Source organism: Silurus aristotelis (genome assembly GCF_946808225.1).
Source record: "Silurus aristotelis genome assembly, chromosome: 12".
Taxonomy (NCBI): domain Eukaryota; kingdom Metazoa; phylum Chordata; class Actinopteri; order Siluriformes; family Siluridae; genus Silurus; species Silurus aristotelis.
This window is the reverse complement of record NC_139585.1, coordinates 3,435,806-3,454,964: the sequence shown is the minus strand read 5'-3', so window position 1 is coordinate 3,454,964 and position 19,159 is coordinate 3,435,806. Positions and strand designations below refer to the sequence as shown.

The window sequence follows — 19,159 nt, the reverse complement described above, 5'->3', positions numbered from 1 at the left end:
CTAACCCTGTATATCTCCTCGTACAGAGACGCCTGTTTTCACGCCGTCCCCCAGCAACCTTTATATGACTGTTTACATGAGTTTACATCCATCTCATGTTAAACTCTGACGCCATCCTTATCCAACAGATTACTGACTCTGAGATAAACCGTATCACTCTGCGTAAAACAAAACTAATCAAACAAACAATAACCAACAATAACCATCACCACGTATTTTTGCTCCACTGTGACTTTTATTGCTTCGCTTCCAATTTAGCAAACAATATTAACAAACAAGAGGTAAAAAAGACACTCCATGATCATTGTTAAACATGATATTGGCCTGAATGTACTGGTAAATAAACACCTACCGAGCTCATCACTGGCAGTTTGTTTTGTTTATAAGTGCGTTTGGTCTTGCAATAAAAAATTAAATAAAAAAGGAAAATTAATTTTTACTATACTCCAGAATATTGTATCGTATATACTATCGTAATACTATACTACATATTGTATCGTTTTTTTTAAATAATTATTTATTTTTTGATATTTTTATCATATCACCATATCGTTGCAGCTCTGTGAAAAAATTTTAAATTGAGGTTTTATTTATTTATTTATTTCAAGAATAAAATACTACTTGAGTCACTGTGACATTGTTTTTTTTTTTTTTTTGTAACTTTATGGTAAACCGAAGATTTTAATTCCAGTTTTGGAAGAACTGCTTGAAGATGATGGTCTCTCTGCCCTGTGGTGTGATCTCCACCTGTGGGAAAGAGACAGGAATCTCATCAGCCAATAAAATCACCCTGCTTCATTCATGTGACTTGCATATATTAACATCTTTCATACAGATGGGTAATTGAGAGGTAATTGAACCTGTTTCAAAATTAATAAACTCTTCCATTAGCACTGGTTATTGTACCCAAATCCTTCAAACTGGCAGTTATCAACCCTCTAATTAAGAAACCTGACCTTGACCCATGTCAGCTGTCCAACTACAGTCCAATATCAAATCTCCCCTTGATCTCCAAGATTTTAAAAATGGTTGTAGCACAGCATCTACTGAGGAATAACATTTTTGAAATGTATCAGTCAGGATTTCTGCCTCATCATAGCACAGAGACGGCGCTAGTTAAGGTGGTAAATGACCTGTTATTGGCCTCTGATCAGGGTTTTGTCTCTTTACTTGTTTTGCTCGACCTTAGTGCAGCTTTTGACACCATTGATTACACTATACTACTTGCTACACTAGAAACCCTTGTTGGAAAAAGGGAACAGCTCTCTCTTGTCTCAGGTATTATTTGACTGATCGCTATCAGTTGATGTAAATGGTGAGTTTGGTGCTCTGCAAGGATCTGTCTTAGGCCCACTGCTTTTCTCGAGAGGATAACCTCTCAAGGTTTCTTTCTTATGCCATCTCGGGTAGTTTTTCCTTCACCACAGTCTCCACCGGCTCCGCTATCCGAGACAAACTTACACTTATCTGTGTAAAGCTGCTCTGACACAACGTTCATTGTTAAAAGCGCAAAACAAATAAAAATGATGTAAATTGAAATTGATATTTCAAACGTATTAATAACATTTTGTATTTATTTAATTCAATAAATTTATATTTATTTATAGTCATTTTAACATATTCATCATCATTATCATCATATTCTTCTAATAAAACTCTTTACCCCAGTGTAAGCAGTGTTGTTGAATTCTGTATTCCGATTGGTCAAAATGTGTTTTAACGTTTAAAGGAGTCTCCAGTGTCAGGGCTGCTTCATAATAATCATAGATAAAAAAAAAAACTGCGACTGTTCTGACATTCCCGGTCCGAGAGATATTGGTAAAGCACGGCAAGCCTTGTCTTACTGACTTCAAGGGAAAAAAAAATATATATATATATATATATATATATATATATATATACAGTGGGTACGGAAAGTATTCAGACCCACTTAAATTTTTCACTCTTTGTTATATTGCAGCCATTTGCTAAAATCATTTAAGTTTATTCTTCTTCCTCATGAATGTACACACAGCTCCCCATACTGACAGAAAAACACAGAATTGTTGACCTTTTTGCAGATTTATTAAAAAAGAAAAACTGAAATATCACATGGTCCTAAGTATTCAGACCCTTTGCTGTGACACTCATATATTTAACTCAGGTGCTCTCCATTTCTTCTGATCATCCTTGAGATGGTTCTACACCTTCATTTGAGTCCAGAAATTTTTTATTATACTGATTGGACTTGATTAGGAAAGCCACACACCTGTTTATATAAGACCTTACAGATCACAATGCATGTCAGAGCAAATGAGAATCATTAGGGTCAAAGGAACTGCCTGAAGAGCTCAGAGACAGAATTGTGGCAAGGCACAGATCTGGCCAAGGTTCCAAAAAAATTTCTGCTGCACTTAAGGTTCCTAAGAGCACAGTGGCCTCCATAATCCTCAAATGGAAGACGTTTGGGACAACCAGAACCATTCCTAGAGCTGGCCGACCGGCCAAACTGAGCTATCGGGGGAGAAGAGCCTTGGTGAGAGAGGTAAAGAAGAACCCAAAGATCACTGTGGCTGAGCTCCAGAGATGCAGTCGGGAGATGGGAGAAAGTTGTAGAAAGTCAACCATCACTGCAGCCCTTCACCAGTGGGGCTTTATAGCAGAGTGGCCCGACGGAAGCCTCTCCTCAGTGCAGGACACATGAAAACCCGCATGGAGTTCTCCAAGATGGTGAGAAATAAGATTCTCTGGTCTGATGAGACCAAGATAGAACTTTTTGGCCTTAATTCTAAGCGGTATGTGTGGAGAAAACCAGGCACTGCTCATCACCTGTTCAGTACAGTCTCAACAGTGAAGCATGGTGGTGGCAGCATCATGCTGTGGGGGCGTTTTTCAGCTGCAGGGACAGGACGACTGGTTGCAATCAAGGGAAAGATGAATGCGGCCAAGCACAGGGATATCCTGGACGAAAACCTTCTCCAGAGTGCTTTGGACCTCAGACTGGGCTGAAGGTTTACCTTCCAACAAGACAATGACCCTAAGCACACAGCTAAAATAACGAGTGGCTTCACAACAACTCCGTGACTGTTCTTGAATGGCCCAGCCGGAGCAATGACTTAAACCCAATTGAGCATCTCTGGAGAGACCTAAAAATAGCTGTCCACCAACGTTTACCGTCCACCCTGACAGAACTGGAGAGGATCTGCAAGGAGGAATGGCAGAGGATCCCTGAATCCAGGTGTGAAAGACTTGTTGCATCTTTCCCAAAAAGACTTCTGGCTGTATTAGATCAAAAGGGGGCTTCTACTAAATACTCAGCAAAGGGTCTGAATACTTAGGACCATGTGATATTTCAGTTTTTCTTTTTTTATAAATCTGCAACAGTGTCAACAATTCTGTGTTTTTCTGCCAATATAGGGTGCTATGTGTACATTCATAAGGAAAAGAAATGAACTTAAATGATTTTAGCAAATGGCTGCAAAATAAAAAATAGTGAAAAATTTAAGGGGGTCTGAATACTTTCCGTACCCACTGTATATATATATATATATATATATATATATATATATATATATATATATATATATATATATATATATATATATATATATATATATACACACAGCTGTTTCCAGTTACTATGATGTAATTGGAAAAAAAGGAACTACTGCGTCCCGACATCTTTGGGTGCAGCAGCATGACATTTTTCCTTCACTTTAACTATTAGACCCAATGCCACAAAGCCAGCTCCATGAGATATGAGATGAGCTTTACATGGGATGGAGTGAAGATCTCCTGCTGTAAAGCTCCAAAACTATTAAGCACTGGAACTCTGACTGCACCCCAAGCCTCCTCACCTCACCTACATCAGTACCTGACTTTACGAACACCCTCGTGGCTGAATGAGAAAAAATATCCACAAAATCTAGTGGAACATCTTCCCAGAAGAGTGGACGTTATTAGAACAGCAAACGAGAACTAAATGTTGAATGGGATATTTAAAAATCTCGTGATGGTCAGGTGTCCCACAAACTTCTGATACTGTAGTGAATTTTTCACGTTTTCTTTTTTTTTTTTTTTTTTTTTTTTTTTACAAATTTGTAAATATGTAATATGTAAATGCTTTTGTGCATGTTCAGAATTAATCACAATGTTTGTGCAATCATTATGCTGAAACACTTCAAAAAGAGCATCTTATGAAACTATTTACTCAGCACTATGAATTCAGGATTCTGATTGGTCAGAAGATGTTGAGTCATTTGAAATCATTGTTTCTATAGTAACCTTTCCCTCATACAATTACATGTCTACAGAATTATAAGACCTTCTTGTGCGCTCAGTCACGACTTTAAACAAACCTGCGTTTTCATCCTGGGGTAGTTCATCTTCTCGATGAAATCATCTGCAACCTTCAGAGCTGCTTTCTTCTCTTCAGCATTGGCGCCACTGCCTGTGGAGATAAACATCGACAATAGGGTTATTCTTAAACAACGACGATGACGACAACGACAACGACGATGGAAGTGGCAGCTCTGTGGTTAAGGCTCTGATTTCCTGGTCGGAAAGTTGGGGGTTCAAGCCCTGGTATTGCCAAGCTGCAGATTCTGGGGCCCTTGAGCAAGACCCTTAGCCCTCAGTGCTCCAGGGGTGCTGTAACATGGCTGACCCTGTGATCTGACACCAGCAAAAACTTTAACTGTGCTATAATGCATTTTACTTGTGCATTACATTGTCACATGTACATATGTCTGTCTGTCTATCCAATAATACTACTAATTTTAGTATAATGACTGTTGTTTTAAAAAGGTTTAATCTTTTCCCAGCATTTTGTCCCCTTTTATAATATTGTATAAAGGTTTTTGGCAGGTTTTAAAGAAATTCTGTACAGTAAGAATGTATTTAAAAAAAGAGAAGTGTTAAAAGGTAAACATTTTTATCAGTTAACAAAATGGAAAGTAAATAAACAGAAGAGAAATTCAGATTTATTACTTCTACTACTCCCTGTTCTTCTCTACACTAAAGACAGATCTTAATGCCTTTTGCTGTATGTTTGGGGTCGGTTTCCTGCTGCAGAATAAATTTGGGGCCAATCAGACGCCTTCCTGATGGTATTGCATGATGGTCAAGTATCTGCCTGTATTTCTCAGCATTGAAGGCACCATTAATCCTGACCAAATCTCCAACTCCATTTGTAGAAATGCAGCCTCAAACTTGCAGGAAACTGCCACAATGCTTCACCCTTGCCTGCAGATACTCATCAGTCCTTGTGGCTGAATAAGCACGAATTTCCAAAATCTAGAGGAACATCTTCAGAGAAGAGTGGAACTTATTATAAAAGCAAATAGGGACTAAATGTGGAATGGGATGTTCAAGAAGAAGCACATACCGGTTATATGCAAAGATGTTAAAAAACGTTTGTCTATATGCTGTATAATGTGTATAAAGTGTCATTTGTTAATCGCTCTCTCACCTTTCCAGACAAAGATCTTGCCATTGGCTCCGTTGTCCAAGATGAAGCAGTCATCACGTACAAGCAGGTCCTTGGCAAACGGACTCTTTTCAGAGATTTTGGTCAGCTTCATCGACCCTGTCGCATCTGAAACCTGCAAGAAAACGACAATGAAACAGCGATTTCGTGATTTCCAGTGGTCAGAACTTAAATAGAAAGACACAAATAAAGACGTGCTCCGGTACCTTGTAGAGCGAGGCCACGTTCAGTGCGTCCGCTTGGCTGTCGTCCTCTGGACTGCTCTCTTTCAGTGCCGGCATTGGACCGAGAACCTGTTCATCACACAGCGAGGAAATACAACATGATGACTCACAGCATCGCAGGGGTACATCTTTAATATAGTGTATTTTAGGGATGGAAAGATTCACCAATTCAGTGCATCAGATACAAGTTGACATTTGTATCGAATAACATTTTTGCATCGGTAACATTTTTTTAAATTTATATATAATTATTAGTAGCAGAGGTGGAAAGTAACGAAGTACAGATACTTCGTTACTGTACTCAAGTAGATTTTTCTGGTATCAGTATTTTACTTTACTAGTTATTTTTTGGACAAATTTTTACCTTCACTCATTACCTTTTTACTCAAATATCTGTACTTTCTACTTCTTACATTTTCTTTTTAGACTCGTTACTTTAGTACTATTTGGTGGTAAATTTTTTCCTCTGCGCCATTTTCAGCTCATCAACCAGTCTCTTGTTTCCTGCTTTTTCAATCCACTGGTGTATCATTTCCTATCTCTCACACTACAGACGTAGACTAGTTTATGAAGCTAACAATGAGCAGAGCAGGAGGCAGTAAGAAGTCTGGGTTTAACATGGATGAGACAGAGGGAGTCAGTGATGAGAACATGACTGAGAACAGAGACATTCCTGATCACCTGATCATCATTATCTTTTCTCTGCTTGTGTTCTACATGGTGGATCTTCAGCCTGAATACATTCATCAGAGAACAACATTTCAAATTCACAACACTAATCGCCCAACGCATCACTGGCACTCAACCACCTGCCACTGAGCACCTTCACCACAGCAGACGTCTGTGCAGAGCTCACAACATAAACACAGACTCCTCACATCCCAGTCACAAACTGTTTAACCTCCTTCCATCAGGAACGAGATACAGGAACATATGCACCACAAACAGCAGGTTAAGGGACAGCTTTTTTCCCATCCACTATCACACTACTGAACTCCACACTACACCGTTAGATCACTGTAAAAAACAGTGTATAACTTCTGTACAGTTATACATCCAATGTACTTATTACATGTTGTATTTTATATACCCCTTCTATTTCTCATTCTATACACATATTGTGCCCTACATACATCTGCACTATTTTATTTGTGTATCTATATACTGTATACCTTACTGTACATTCTGCACAATATTTCACATGTATGCATGTATATTGTATATATAGTGGACTTGTTTATTCAGCTTGCACATTTTTATCCATCTATCTATCTATCTATCTATCTATCTATCTATCTATCTATCTATCTATCTATCTATCTATCTATCTATCTATCTATCTATCTATCTATCTATCTATCTATCTATCTATCTATCTATCTATCTATCATCATAGAGTACAGATTGACAGGGTAGAGGTAGAGCTGCATCTTCCTAGAGACACAACAGGATTTCTGATTTTATTTAAACTTTTTTCTTTTTTGCACCATATAGTGGACTTGTTTATTCAGCTTGCACATTTTTATCCATCCATCCATACATGCATCTATCTATCTATCTATCTATCTATCTATCTATCTATCTATCTATCTATCTATCTATCTATCTATCTATCTATCTATCTATCTATCTATCTATCTATCTATCTATCTATCTATCTATCTATCCATCCATCCATCCATCCATCCATCCATCCATCCATCCATCCATCCATCCATCCATCCATCCATCCATCCATCTATCTATCTATCTATCTATCTATCTATCTATCTATCTATCTATCTATCTATCTATCTATCTCCTACCATAGAGTACAGATTGACACGGCAGAGGTAGAGCTGCATCTTCCTGGAGACAAAACAGGATGTCTGATTTTATTTAAACTTTTTTCTTTTATTGCACTACAAAGGCGTGTGTGTGAAGGGGACATGCGTTAGAAGTCAGAAGGCACTTAAGTAAATTGATGATGTGCTGTCTGTTTGAACCAAAGAAATAAAAGTGAACTTTCTGTACCATGCTGAATTGTGTAGCATCGCATTGCATCATATTACATTGAATCACATTGAGTTGAGCTGTATCTATTCACCTGTCACTCATGTTCACCATCAATTCAACCTGAGTCCTGCCTTTTTTTGGGGGTTTTCTCACCTGAATCCTAAATGTTGGCTTACATTATTGGAATTTGAATTTCCCAATAAAATAAATTTGATTAAAGGAGGATGTGCTTTTTATTTTTTTATCATATAAATGGTATCAAAGAATTATATTAAATCTAAGATCTATTACCATAATAGCATGTTATATTATATTATATTATATTATATTGTATTATATTATATTATTTATTTAATGTTTATTGTATGAAAAAATTTAATATTTCTTTTTCATTTATAAATTGATTCATTTTTTACTTGAAAATCCCATTTTTTATTGAGCCTCCATTTGCTGTTATAATAACCTCCACTCTCCTGAGATGTTCCACTAGATATTTTTGGAGATTTGTGGAGATTCATTCAGACACAAGGGTGTTAATAAAGTTAGGTTTGGGGTTCTACAGCAGGAGATCTTCCACTCCAGCCCATGTAAAGCAGGTCTTAGCTTTGTGAACAACAACAGGTTTGTCAAATACGTCTGATGAAATCGGGTGACTCCAAGTTTGTGGTAACAGAAGCACATAAGGCTGGAAGTGGCAGGTTTCACAAAATATTTGGCCACATAGTGCATGTACTTAATAAAAAACTCAAGGTTGCAGAACAACAGGTCGTAACCTTCAGGACATAACCATGCAGTTCTGTCAGCCTTATGATTCACTTTCTCACCTTCAGCATCTCAGGGGTCTCCTCTCCCTCTCTGATGTTAGTGATTTGAGCTTTGCCGTGTCGCTCAGTGTCTCGGATGAGAGCAGCGATCTCTTGCACCTTCTGCTTCTCGAAAATATTGGCCTGAGAGCCGACCCATGACACGATAGTCTGGAGACACACACACAAGCGTGCGCACACACACACACACACACACACACACACACAAGGTAGGATACAGGATTCATGAATGCAAAACACTCACTGCTTATTCAAATCTTTATACACACACACACACACACCTGTCCCAGGTCAAGGATAAAGCAGTCGCCCTTATTAAAGCTGGACCAGTTCAGTTCCACCTCCTTCGCCCTGATGTTCTTCTTTCCCTTAATGCAATACAACCTCTGAACTGGACCAGAACTCTTCTGCTGTTTCCTAAATGCTGAATCCACTCCTCCTTCCTGAGAGAGAGAGAGAGAGAGAGAGAGAGAGAGAGAGAGAGAGAGAGAGAGAGAGAGAGAGAGAGAGAGAGTTTACACAAAAAGAGAAATTTAGACCCATGCACACAAACACAAAGATCATGAGGGAGAGAAGAGAAGTGAGACAATCTCACATACACCCACAGAAAAAAAGACAGGGAAAGAGAGACAGAGACAGACAGACAGATGACAGGGAAAGAGTGAGGGAGACAGAGACAGTCAGACAGACAGATTACAGGGAAAGAGAGAGGGAGACAGAGACAGTCAGACAGTCAGATGACAGGGAAAGAGAGAGGGAGACAGAGACAGTCAGACAGACAGATGACAGGGAAAGAGAGAGGGAGACAGAGACAGTCAGACAGTCAGATGACAGGGAAAGAGAGAGGGAGACAGAGACAGTCAGACAGACAGATGACAGGGAAAGAGAGAGGGAGACAGAGACAGTCAGACAGACAGATGACAGGGAAAGAGAGAGGGAGACAGAGACAGTCAGACAGACAGAAAGATGGTTTTGATATCAAATTTATGTTTATTTTAGAATTTTTGTTAATAGAATTTTTGCTGTGCCACATTTCTTTATTTAGATGTAAGTTTGAGACACGTGGATCTACACTTGGACACTTTTTTATACACAACTTTCACACAGTGTCATATTTGAATTACTGAATAACACATTCACACCATGTGTGTTTCTGTCATAGTGACAACTTTGAACACAAAACTGAGACTGAGAGCGCTTCACTTTACTTTAACCCCTTTTATTTATTGTTATTACTGTTATTTATTTATGTATTTGTTTGTAAAAAAAAGGAAGAGAATGAAGAAGAAAAAGGAAAAGGCTCTTGTACAGATCCACTCAATACCTCACAATAATGTCCATTAGAGTGTTCTGTCTAGTGGGGGGAGGGGGGGGAATGTGTGACTTGTATTTGTATATTGAACTGATTCTGTAAATTGTTGATGTGAAAATAATGAATATATTGATAAAAAAGTAAACTAAAACTAACAATGGGATGAGAGTGGTCACAGAACGAGAACCGAGACGCACAAAGTGCAGTTTCATCGCCACGTTCACAAACACTTTCGCCAGAGGAAGACATGCGTTCATCAAATTTCACATCGACACTTTTTTCTGTTGGTGTCTGTAATACTGAGAGTCGCGCTTTCTCACAATACACGCTGTTGGCCAAAAGTATTGGGACACTACTTTTAGAGCCTTATGTGGCTTTTTCGCAAACTCTTTAGCAGACACACACACACACACACACACACACACACACACACACACACCAGTGTACCGGCTGTAACATGTGATTTTCCCTTCACTTGAACTTGAGGATCCAAATCTTTTCCAGCGGGATATTTACATTACATTTACATTCACGGCATTTGGAAAACGCCCTCAGACAGAGCGACTTATATTTATCTCGTTTATACAACTGAGCAGTTGAGGGTTAAGGGCCTTGCTCAAGGGCCCAGCAATGCAGCTTAATGGTGGTTGGATTTGAACTCACAACCTTCTGATCAGAAGTCCAACATCTTAACCACTGGACAATGGGCACATGTGCACAAATCAGCTGCATGAAGATATGCTTGACTATAACCCTATAACTTTGGGCCATAAAGTGTATTTATGAAGGAATATAAGTGAATATAGTTGATGTGAGAGATCTCAGTTTCCCACCTTATAGCTGATTCCTCTGGGGAACAGACCCATGAACTCGGGCGACTCGTAGCCCTGCACCTGCCTGTGCTGCACCGGATCTCCACCCAGGAAGTTATCCAGCTGAGTGGCCAAGACGGCACAAGCGACCTGCTCATCACGGGTCGACTTTTCACCTGAGAGAGAGAGAGAGAGAGAGCGAGCGAGAGCGAGAGCGAGAGAGAGAGAGAGAATACTTCCTTATTTCCATCGTTATTTGTCTGTATGTTCTAGAACCTTGGATCTAAACTGTGTCAATACAAATGTTAATATTTGTCAATAAAGCAAGCTTTGATTCATGAGAGAGAGAGAGAGAGAGAGAGAGAGAGAGAGAGAGAGAGAGAGAGAGAGAGAGAGAGAGAGAGAGAGAGAGAACGGATAAAAGAAAGAGATGGAAAGAGTGTGTGGAGAAAGAGAGCAAAAGAGAAAACAAGAGAGAGACACATTGAGAATGAAAATGAGCAAGAAAATAAGAGTGATTAAGAAAAAGACAGAAAGGGTACAAAGAGAACAAGCTTTGAATAATCAGTAGGAGAGAGAGAGAGAGAGAGAGAGAGAGAGAGAGAGAGAGAGAGAGAGAGAGAGAGAGAGAGAGAGAGAGAGAGAGAGAGAGAGTTGTACTCTTTTAGCTCTCTTTTAGTTGACTCTCTTTAGAATGAATGCACAAGGTTGCAATAATATGATGATATTCATAGTTATAAATTATATATATATATATATATATATATATATATTTAATAATATAAAATATATTATATTATATTATATTATATTATATTATATTATATTATATTATATTATATTATATTATATTATATTATATTATATTATATTACAGTTTTTCTCAGTTACAAGTGCCTGCTTTTTCCTACATTATCATATGTTTATGTTCAAACTGATTTAAATCTATTATACTGGTTCCATAAATACCAAACTGTTATATAGTAAAAATAAAATAAAAAAATACTGCATCAATTATTTTGTTGTTCTGATTACTGTGAAGCAGAAGTTACTTTAGAGGAACACACCCAGAAGCTGTATTTAGAGATATGTGCTATGATTTGCTCCACTGGTTTTAACGAGGAGCTGTGAAGGCCCAGGGTACAGGGGTGGATCATGAACCTGCGTGCTAACAAGAAGATCAGTGGTGTTACCGAAAGCAGCTGATACACACCGAGCCACAGAGGCTAAATGCTGCACTGTAACTACTGAAACTTTAATGACTCGCACCACCCTCCCACCCTTCCCCTGGGTTGTCCCTTTTATCCCTCTATCATCCACTGATCATCACAAATGTACTCCACCTGAGAGGTTTATTCATCAACGTACACTATACAGACAAACGTTTGTAGACACCATAAGATTGCTTCTTTGTGAAAAGCCCATTCCACATGTAATCCACATCTGCTGTTATCATAACTTTCACACTTCTGGGAAGATGTTCCACTAGATTTTGTGGAGATTCTGATGTAGGTGAGGTGAGGAGGCCTGGGGTGAAGCCAGCAATCACATTCATCCCACAAGTGTTAAATAGGGTTTTTAGCTCTATAGCAGGACTTTTGTGCTGGAACAGGTTTGGGTCTGGCCGTTTACTGAGAAACCCCATACAGCAGTATGTTTTAATTCTTTGCCCTGATTGGTTGGAAGAAAATTTACATAGTATCAAGGCAGTTTGTATAGTGGTAGCTAGCTAATTAGCATTTGGCTAGTTTACATATAGTTATTGTTGTTATGCTGCTAACCAGCATTTGAGAGATTCTGCGTGTCTGTTTAAAAAGAAGCAAGACCTTTTTTCCTTTAATTGACGAGATGTTTTTTTGCTCGCGGAGCCTCAGCTCACAGGATGTTTTTTGTTTTTTGCACCATCCTGCACTTTTGTGTACATTCTTTTATCTTTGTCTTTATTGCAATTTCCTCTGATTTCATTCACAATTCACTGATTAATCAAATAATTCATGACCTAAACATGACGTGTGTGTGTGTGTGTGTGTGTGTGTGTGTGTGTGTGTGTGTGTGTGTGTGTGTGTTTTTCTTTTCAATAAAGTCTGTTTCGACAGGTGTTTATCTCACCGATCCACATGTGCAGATCAGCTCCTTCATCTCCTCTGTTTTGCAGCACCAGGTAAGAGTCTCCGTTATAGAAAGCTCCAACTTCAGAAGCCGCCAGTGGTACGGCCTTCAGCTTCTCCACCCTCCAGCAGTGCAACCCCACCTCCCTCACCTTAGGCCCAAACTGATCCGGATCGGCCTGGAAAGGAAGCATTCTGCAGAAACAGAGGGACACAACATGAGAAAAAAAAAAAGATCTCAAACTTATTCTCAAAAAGTGTTTTTTCCCCCCAACAGGAGGTGCTGATAAACGTATTGTTCACGTTTATTTTAATGCGCCTGTTTTTACGATAGATAACGTGTTATCGTTTCCATAGTTACCACTCAGACAGCGATTTGAATAATGGACACATTTTTCATTCCTTCTACAAATGTTCAAAAGTGACTGTAATCATTAAGGCATTCCTGTACGGAAGGAGTCTCCAGGGTTTTGTAACCACAGCGGTTTCACTGCAGTGTGAATTGCTTACAGCTGCAGTAACATAAGCGAGAACAGGAACTTGTGTCTTTGTGAATAGAGATTTCACTCCATTAAATGCAACTATAAACGCCTATTAGCCGCTGTGTATGAGGATATATTTAAGAGACTTGTAGTTCATATTCACGTGACTCTAGAAAACCTCAGCAAAGAAGAAATGACAACAAATGGACATTTGGTGTCACCCAGATGATATGAGTTCCCTTCTGAATCTGGTTCCTCACAAGGTTTCTTCCTCATCCTGTCTCAGGGATTTTTTCCTTGTTTCCTTTTTACTGTCTCCACTGGGCTATTCATTAGGAATGAACTTATATGGGCTGATTTATTTGTAATCTGTTTATTTATGTAAAGCTGCTTTGGGACAATGTCCATTGTTAAAAGTGATCCACAAATACAAATAAAACTATACAGAATTAAAAGTGAGACGGAGAGACAGTGTGATCAGGATCAGTTTGTCTCACTCTTTTTTTCTTTGTCTCTCTCTCTCTCTCTCTCTCGCTGTTTTATTTTCTGTCTGTCTGTCTGTCTCCCTGTCAGTGTACCCCTGTCTGTCTGTCTGTCTGTCTGTCTGTCTGTCTGTCTGTCTGTCTGTCTGTCTCTCTCTCTCTCTCTCTCTCTCTCTCTCTCTCTCTCTCTCTCTCTCTCTCTCTTTTTTACTCAGACAGACAGACAGACAGACAGACAGACAGACAGACAGACAGACAATAAAACAGGGGGAAGAGACATTGACAGAGACAGAGAGAATGTCTGCCTGTCTGTCTGCCTGACTGTCTGTCAATGTCTCTCCCCCCTGTTTTATTGTCTGTCTGTCTGTCTGTCTGTCTGTCTGTCTGTCTGTCTGTCTGTCTGTCTGTTTGTCTGTCTGTCTGTCTGTCTCTTTCTCTCTCTGTTTCTCTGACTGTATGTCCCACTCTGTCAATACCCCCCCCCCCCCATTTTACCCCCCCCCGTTTTACTGTCTATGTCTGCCTCTTTGTCTATCTGTCTGTCTTTCTCTCCCTCACTGTTTTTTCTCTATAACCGTCTCTCTCTCTGTCTCTCTTTCTTCCACTGTCTGTTATAAAGGACACAGAGGTAAAAGAGAACAGAGACATGACATGCCACTGAAACTACAGACAATAAGCCACTTTAAGCCCTGATGATTACTGAGGAGCAAAGAGCAGCTCCATTGTTACGTAATTTGCGTTTAGAGACAGACTCGAGTCAGGACGAGTTCCTACTCATCCAGGGCGTTCCCTACAGCATGGAACATCGTAGATAATATCATACGTGTATCATATGTGTTTCAGGGCGAGTTTAATACTGTAATGCTCAACTAATCATTAAAAACTCTTACAGGTGAGAAATGATCAAATAGAAATATGTAATATTAGGGCTGGTCAATATCATCAATTTAATATAAATATTGTGATAAATTATCATGATATCATGAACATGGTAAATATTGTGGGGTTTTAATTACATATACACTTTTTTACAAATACAAACTGACTGGGAGGAAAAAAATGTAAATAATAGGAATAAAAGGTAATGTGTTTAGGATCATGATATATAATAGTCATGTCATATCGCTCCACCTGTACTACTGATTTTCATTATATTCTGGTTCTGTGAAAAGTGTGGAAACACCAAGTCTTATAGTGAAACACATGGACAGTGAATGACTGGAAGAAAGGTCTGTGGAGAGACAGATGAGTCAAAATGGGAAACTTTTTTGTTTCTTAACAGAACTTGTGTAAGACATAGAACAGAAGAGAAGATGTGATCAGACTCCCTCACCCCCACACTCACACATGGAGGTGCAAGTTTAAAGGTTTGGGGTTGTTTTGGAGCAGGGAAGATTCCTGAAAGAAAAAGTGAACCAATATAGCTCCCATTCCATACTTCTGTCTTTATTTCTTTCTGGACTTCACCGTACAACAAGAAGATGAGTCGAATCGTACGTCCGAGTTCTGTGAGCGTTAATTAGAGAGCAAACAGTCGTCTGGAGTGATATTTATCATGGAACGACCTGCCAAGCCACTGCACCTCAATCCTACTGGACTGCTCTGAGATGATCAAGAAAATCTCCAACAAGTGAAGAACATCTTCAGTAAGTTTTAAAATAGACACCGCAAAATATTTCAACTGAATGTTTGGAAACATGAAACACTCAGAAAAACATACTTTATATGTACTAGAGGTCGACCGATACTAGATTTAAAAAACACTCCAAGTAAAATAGTACTGATCTTATTACTTATCTTATTAAAAAAAAACAAAAAAACCAAAAAAAACCCAGTACTGAATCAGGAAAATGTGCTAAATTAAATAAACATGAATATATATTTAGGATTAAATTACTGTACATTAAGGAAATTTAAAGATATGCATTTAAACTAAAACAAAAAGTAACACTTTAATTAAATAAATAAAGTTACATATGAAAAAAACAAAAAAAAACCACTTAATAAAACAGCCTGCTCTCGTACTGTAGAACACAACCTGGAAAAACTATCAGTATGGATTTTTGCCAATGAATTGGTCGACCCCTAATATGTTACAGGATTTAAAACAATGATAAATACACACAAGTAGCTATTATATCATATATATTATTAGATAGTAAGGAAAAAGTCTCAAACAGGAAGTAAACAGGCTCTTGACCGCATCTGACAAGACAACCACAGAGCACATGATTAAAGTTGAATCATGAGAATCACCACTCATGATGGTTTTTTTCATCATGACTGGAAAAAGCTCTCAGTGTTCAGACTTACATGCCGATCTGCTTGTCGACTCGCCCACGGGCTGCCATCTTACATCACGCTAACGCTCTCAGGTTTAGCAGTGTTTGTCAGAACAGCAGCTTTGTTATCAGTGTCTGACGTTTTAAATTCAGCACCAAAGTCTCGCTTGCCACCAAATGTACAGCAGCAAACACTAAAAATACCAACATGCAAAACCTGCTCAAGTTTCAGTCTTCTGGTGATAATCATTTCCAGTCATGCTGCATCAAGAGCTGCAGCTTATCTTCACATCAAACATCAGAATGAAAAGTGTAGTCAGAAACTGCAGTTCATTTTCTGCGATTTTCACATAAAACACACCCTGGTGCGAAAAACTAAAAACATCCAGTGATTGGATTGAGCATTTAATTACTTTTTACATCTACGGTGACCATAAAAGCATATCAGAATGCACAAAACAATCCAGAATCTTCATCTGTGTGGTTCGGGTGAATCTGTGACCATTAGGGATGGTGAGATTCACCAATTCGCCTCAGCATCAACATAAAAGTTAACAATGTGATGGAGCGATTTAAAAAAGTTGCCATGTGTATCGTGAGGCAGAATTTTTTACATATTTGCATCGGGTAAAACTGATTTATTTAAATTATATATAATTATTAATAGATGTGCTACACTTTTATTATTAAGTATTTTTAATTGATTTCTCCTCGCTAAACAGTTTCTCGAGCGCCTTCTCTCAGCACCACAGCTGCTACCTGAAAATGCCCATCACAACACTACAGAGAAAGAGGCGTGTCCTGAATGTTACATTTAATACAGATTAACATGGCAGAGGTAGAGCTGCGTCGTCCTGCTGATTTAATCTTGCACTACAAGGGCCTGTTTGTAAAAGGGCCATGTGTTAGAAGTCAGAAGGCATTTAAGTAAATTGATGATGTGCTGTATGTCTGAAACAAAAAGATATAAAAGTGAACTCTCAGTACCATATTGAATCGTATCGTTCCCCCAAATCAAAGCTTGATGTTGTGTGCATGCCGAGACTCATTTCTGCTCACCATGGTTGTAAAGAGTGATTATTCAAATGACTACATCCTCTCTGATCATCTCTGATCTCTCTCCTCAAACAAGAGTTTCAGCCTGCAGACCATCTGCTCACTTTGCGTTCTTGCACTATTTTGTATAAATGGAAATCCACACTTGCTGAAAAAACGCATGCAGCCGTGCTACAGGTAAGAGATCTGACTTTTTCTTTATTCTAAAACTCGGTGTGGACATTAACCAAAGCTTTTGACCCGTACCTATACCATCTGATAAGATCCTTCAGATACGATTACCAGCATGAATGAGCAGGTGCCCAGGTAGTTCCTAATAAAGCGGACAGTGGGAGAACACTGTATAGAATTTTATCTAGGAATTATTTTCAAATGCCTTTCTTTTGTGTTTGTCTCCCTGCCAATGATTTTTCCTGAATACGCAAAGGACTTTTGTAACACACACACACACACACACATACACACACACACACACACACACACACACACACACACAGAAACGTTTCACATCAAAGTTGTTAGCAGGATGAGGTTTTGAATGTTACACCTCACTGTATGTGTGTGTGGGGGGTTGGGGACAAAACAAGAAGGAAGAGAAACTAGAGCAAAACAAGGGAAAAGTGTGGCGAGAGTTTGCAGATGTAGGGTGTGGCCACAGAACATCTTAAACACACACACACACACACACACACACACACACACACACACACACACACACACACACACACGTCTAATGAAACAAAAAACCCAGCAGAACAGAACAGGTCTGTGCACTTAACTGCATGATCCCCTCGGGTAGTTCAGGCATGTTTTCTTCTGTCTCAAGCTCCATCTTGCCGGTGTTTGGTCTGTGTGTGTGTCTTTTGTGTTTGGTGTGTGTGTGGTCATCTAGCCTGGTTAAGCTTACATGTAGCCAGTAACTGGACCCGAGGGAATAAAACCTGAGGACGCCCCATGGCGAGGAGAGTCGGGTTGCCTGACTGGAACGACACGCCGTTCGGATGGTTCCTGCAACTCGTTCGTCTTCACCCACCCACCCCTCCTCCTCTATCTTTCTGTTCATCCATCCGTGGTTTCTCTGAGGTGTACGCTTTGATTGACCGAGCGATCTGAAGATGACTACGTGTACACCAGGCGCAATGAGAGGCCACGTCGGTGGGGAAATTAAATATGGCCTTGTCTGGGAGTGCAGTGAAAGGAAGAGAAAGATGAGGAGATTGACAGGGGTCAACAGCGCCATGTCTGAGACACCTGAGGCACGACCCGGGGCACATACAGCTAATCAGAGAAGGGAATATGAGAGCCATAATAAAACAATAACCGGCCCAGGGGACACTAGAGAAGCCTGATACTGATATAAGTGCTGAATGACATGCAATATAATTATCTGACATGGCCCAGGAAAAAAAACAACAACAACAACAAGCCTCAATGAAAGTTGGTTAAATCTACAGAGAATTTTGTGGATTTTTTTTTAGTTGTGTTCTTGTTGTGTATCTTTAAAAGTAGTCAAGACAACAGTAACTTCAACTTTTTTTTTATGAGTCTAAACAAGTTTTCTTACCTTTCTGTAGTGAGTATCTGTGAGGGCTTGAAGATAAACAGAAGAAAATATTTAGTGGAGGAGGAGAACTTTTAAGTAGAAAACACTTCCTGTTTCTCCTCTGAGTCACAGCACAGCACACCCACCTAAAACCAAAAAAAAAAAAAAAAAAAAAAAAAAAGCTGTGAGGGTAAAAAACGAAGAAAGATAGAAAAAACAAAAAAAAAACAAGGTAGGAGTAAAAGAAAAGAGAAAAGAGGTCTGAGATGTTTTTCTGCTCATCACAGTTGTAATAAGTGATCATTTAAACGTGGTGGATGAAGTATACAAACCATGTAGTTTTTTTTAGATTTAAAGTAGAGATAATCTCCCATTTCTTCCATTAGGGGGCGCTACAGTGGATCCTCCGTCTCCATACCCCTCTGTCCTCTACATCTGCCTCTTTCACACCAACTACCTGCATGTCTTCCCTCACCACATCCATAAACCTCCTCCTTGAACTTCCACTTTTCCTCCTTCCTGGTGGCTCCATCCTCAGCATTCTCCTACTGATATACCCCATGTCCCTCCTC

At 39.2% G+C, this 19,159-nt stretch overlaps 2 protein-coding genes across 2 annotated transcripts in view; one reads left to right on the top strand and one right to left on the bottom strand.

The window, feature by feature from the left end:
• Positions 1–19,159, top strand: part of zbtb4 (zinc finger and BTB domain containing 4) — a 105,495-nt gene that overhangs the window by 36,139 nt on the left and 50,197 nt on the right. The window lies entirely within an intron of this gene.
• On the bottom strand, positions 216–18,749 carry capgb (capping protein (actin filament), gelsolin-like b). The gene is made up of 9 exons (XM_083557531.1): positions 18,609–18,749; positions 12,744–12,937; positions 10,656–10,810; positions 8,792–8,953; positions 8,511–8,660; positions 5,674–5,760; positions 5,450–5,582; positions 4,338–4,429; positions 216–747 (listed from the first exon to the last, which is right to left on the bottom strand). The coding sequence occupies exons 2-9, from the start codon at positions 12,934–12,936 to the stop codon at positions 682–684; spliced, it is 1,038 nt and encodes a 345-aa protein (XP_083413657.1). The 5' UTR covers position 12,937; positions 18,609–18,749; the 3' UTR covers positions 216–681.

Excerpts from the sequence above, each read along its gene's own strand:
- capgb (XM_083557531.1), bottom strand. The coding sequence starts at position 12,936 with ATGCTTCCTTTCCAGGCCGATCCGGATCAGTTTGGGCCTAAGGTGAGG. Across the intron at positions 5,761-8,510 it reads AGACCCCTGAGATGCTGAAG|GTTCTCGGTCCAATGCCGGC; the intron begins GTGAGAAAGTGA and ends TGTGATGAACAG. Across the intron at positions 5,583-5,673 it reads ACGTGGCCTCGCTCTACAAG|GTTTCAGATGCGACAGGGTC; the intron begins GTACCGGAGCAC and ends GTTTTCTTGCAG.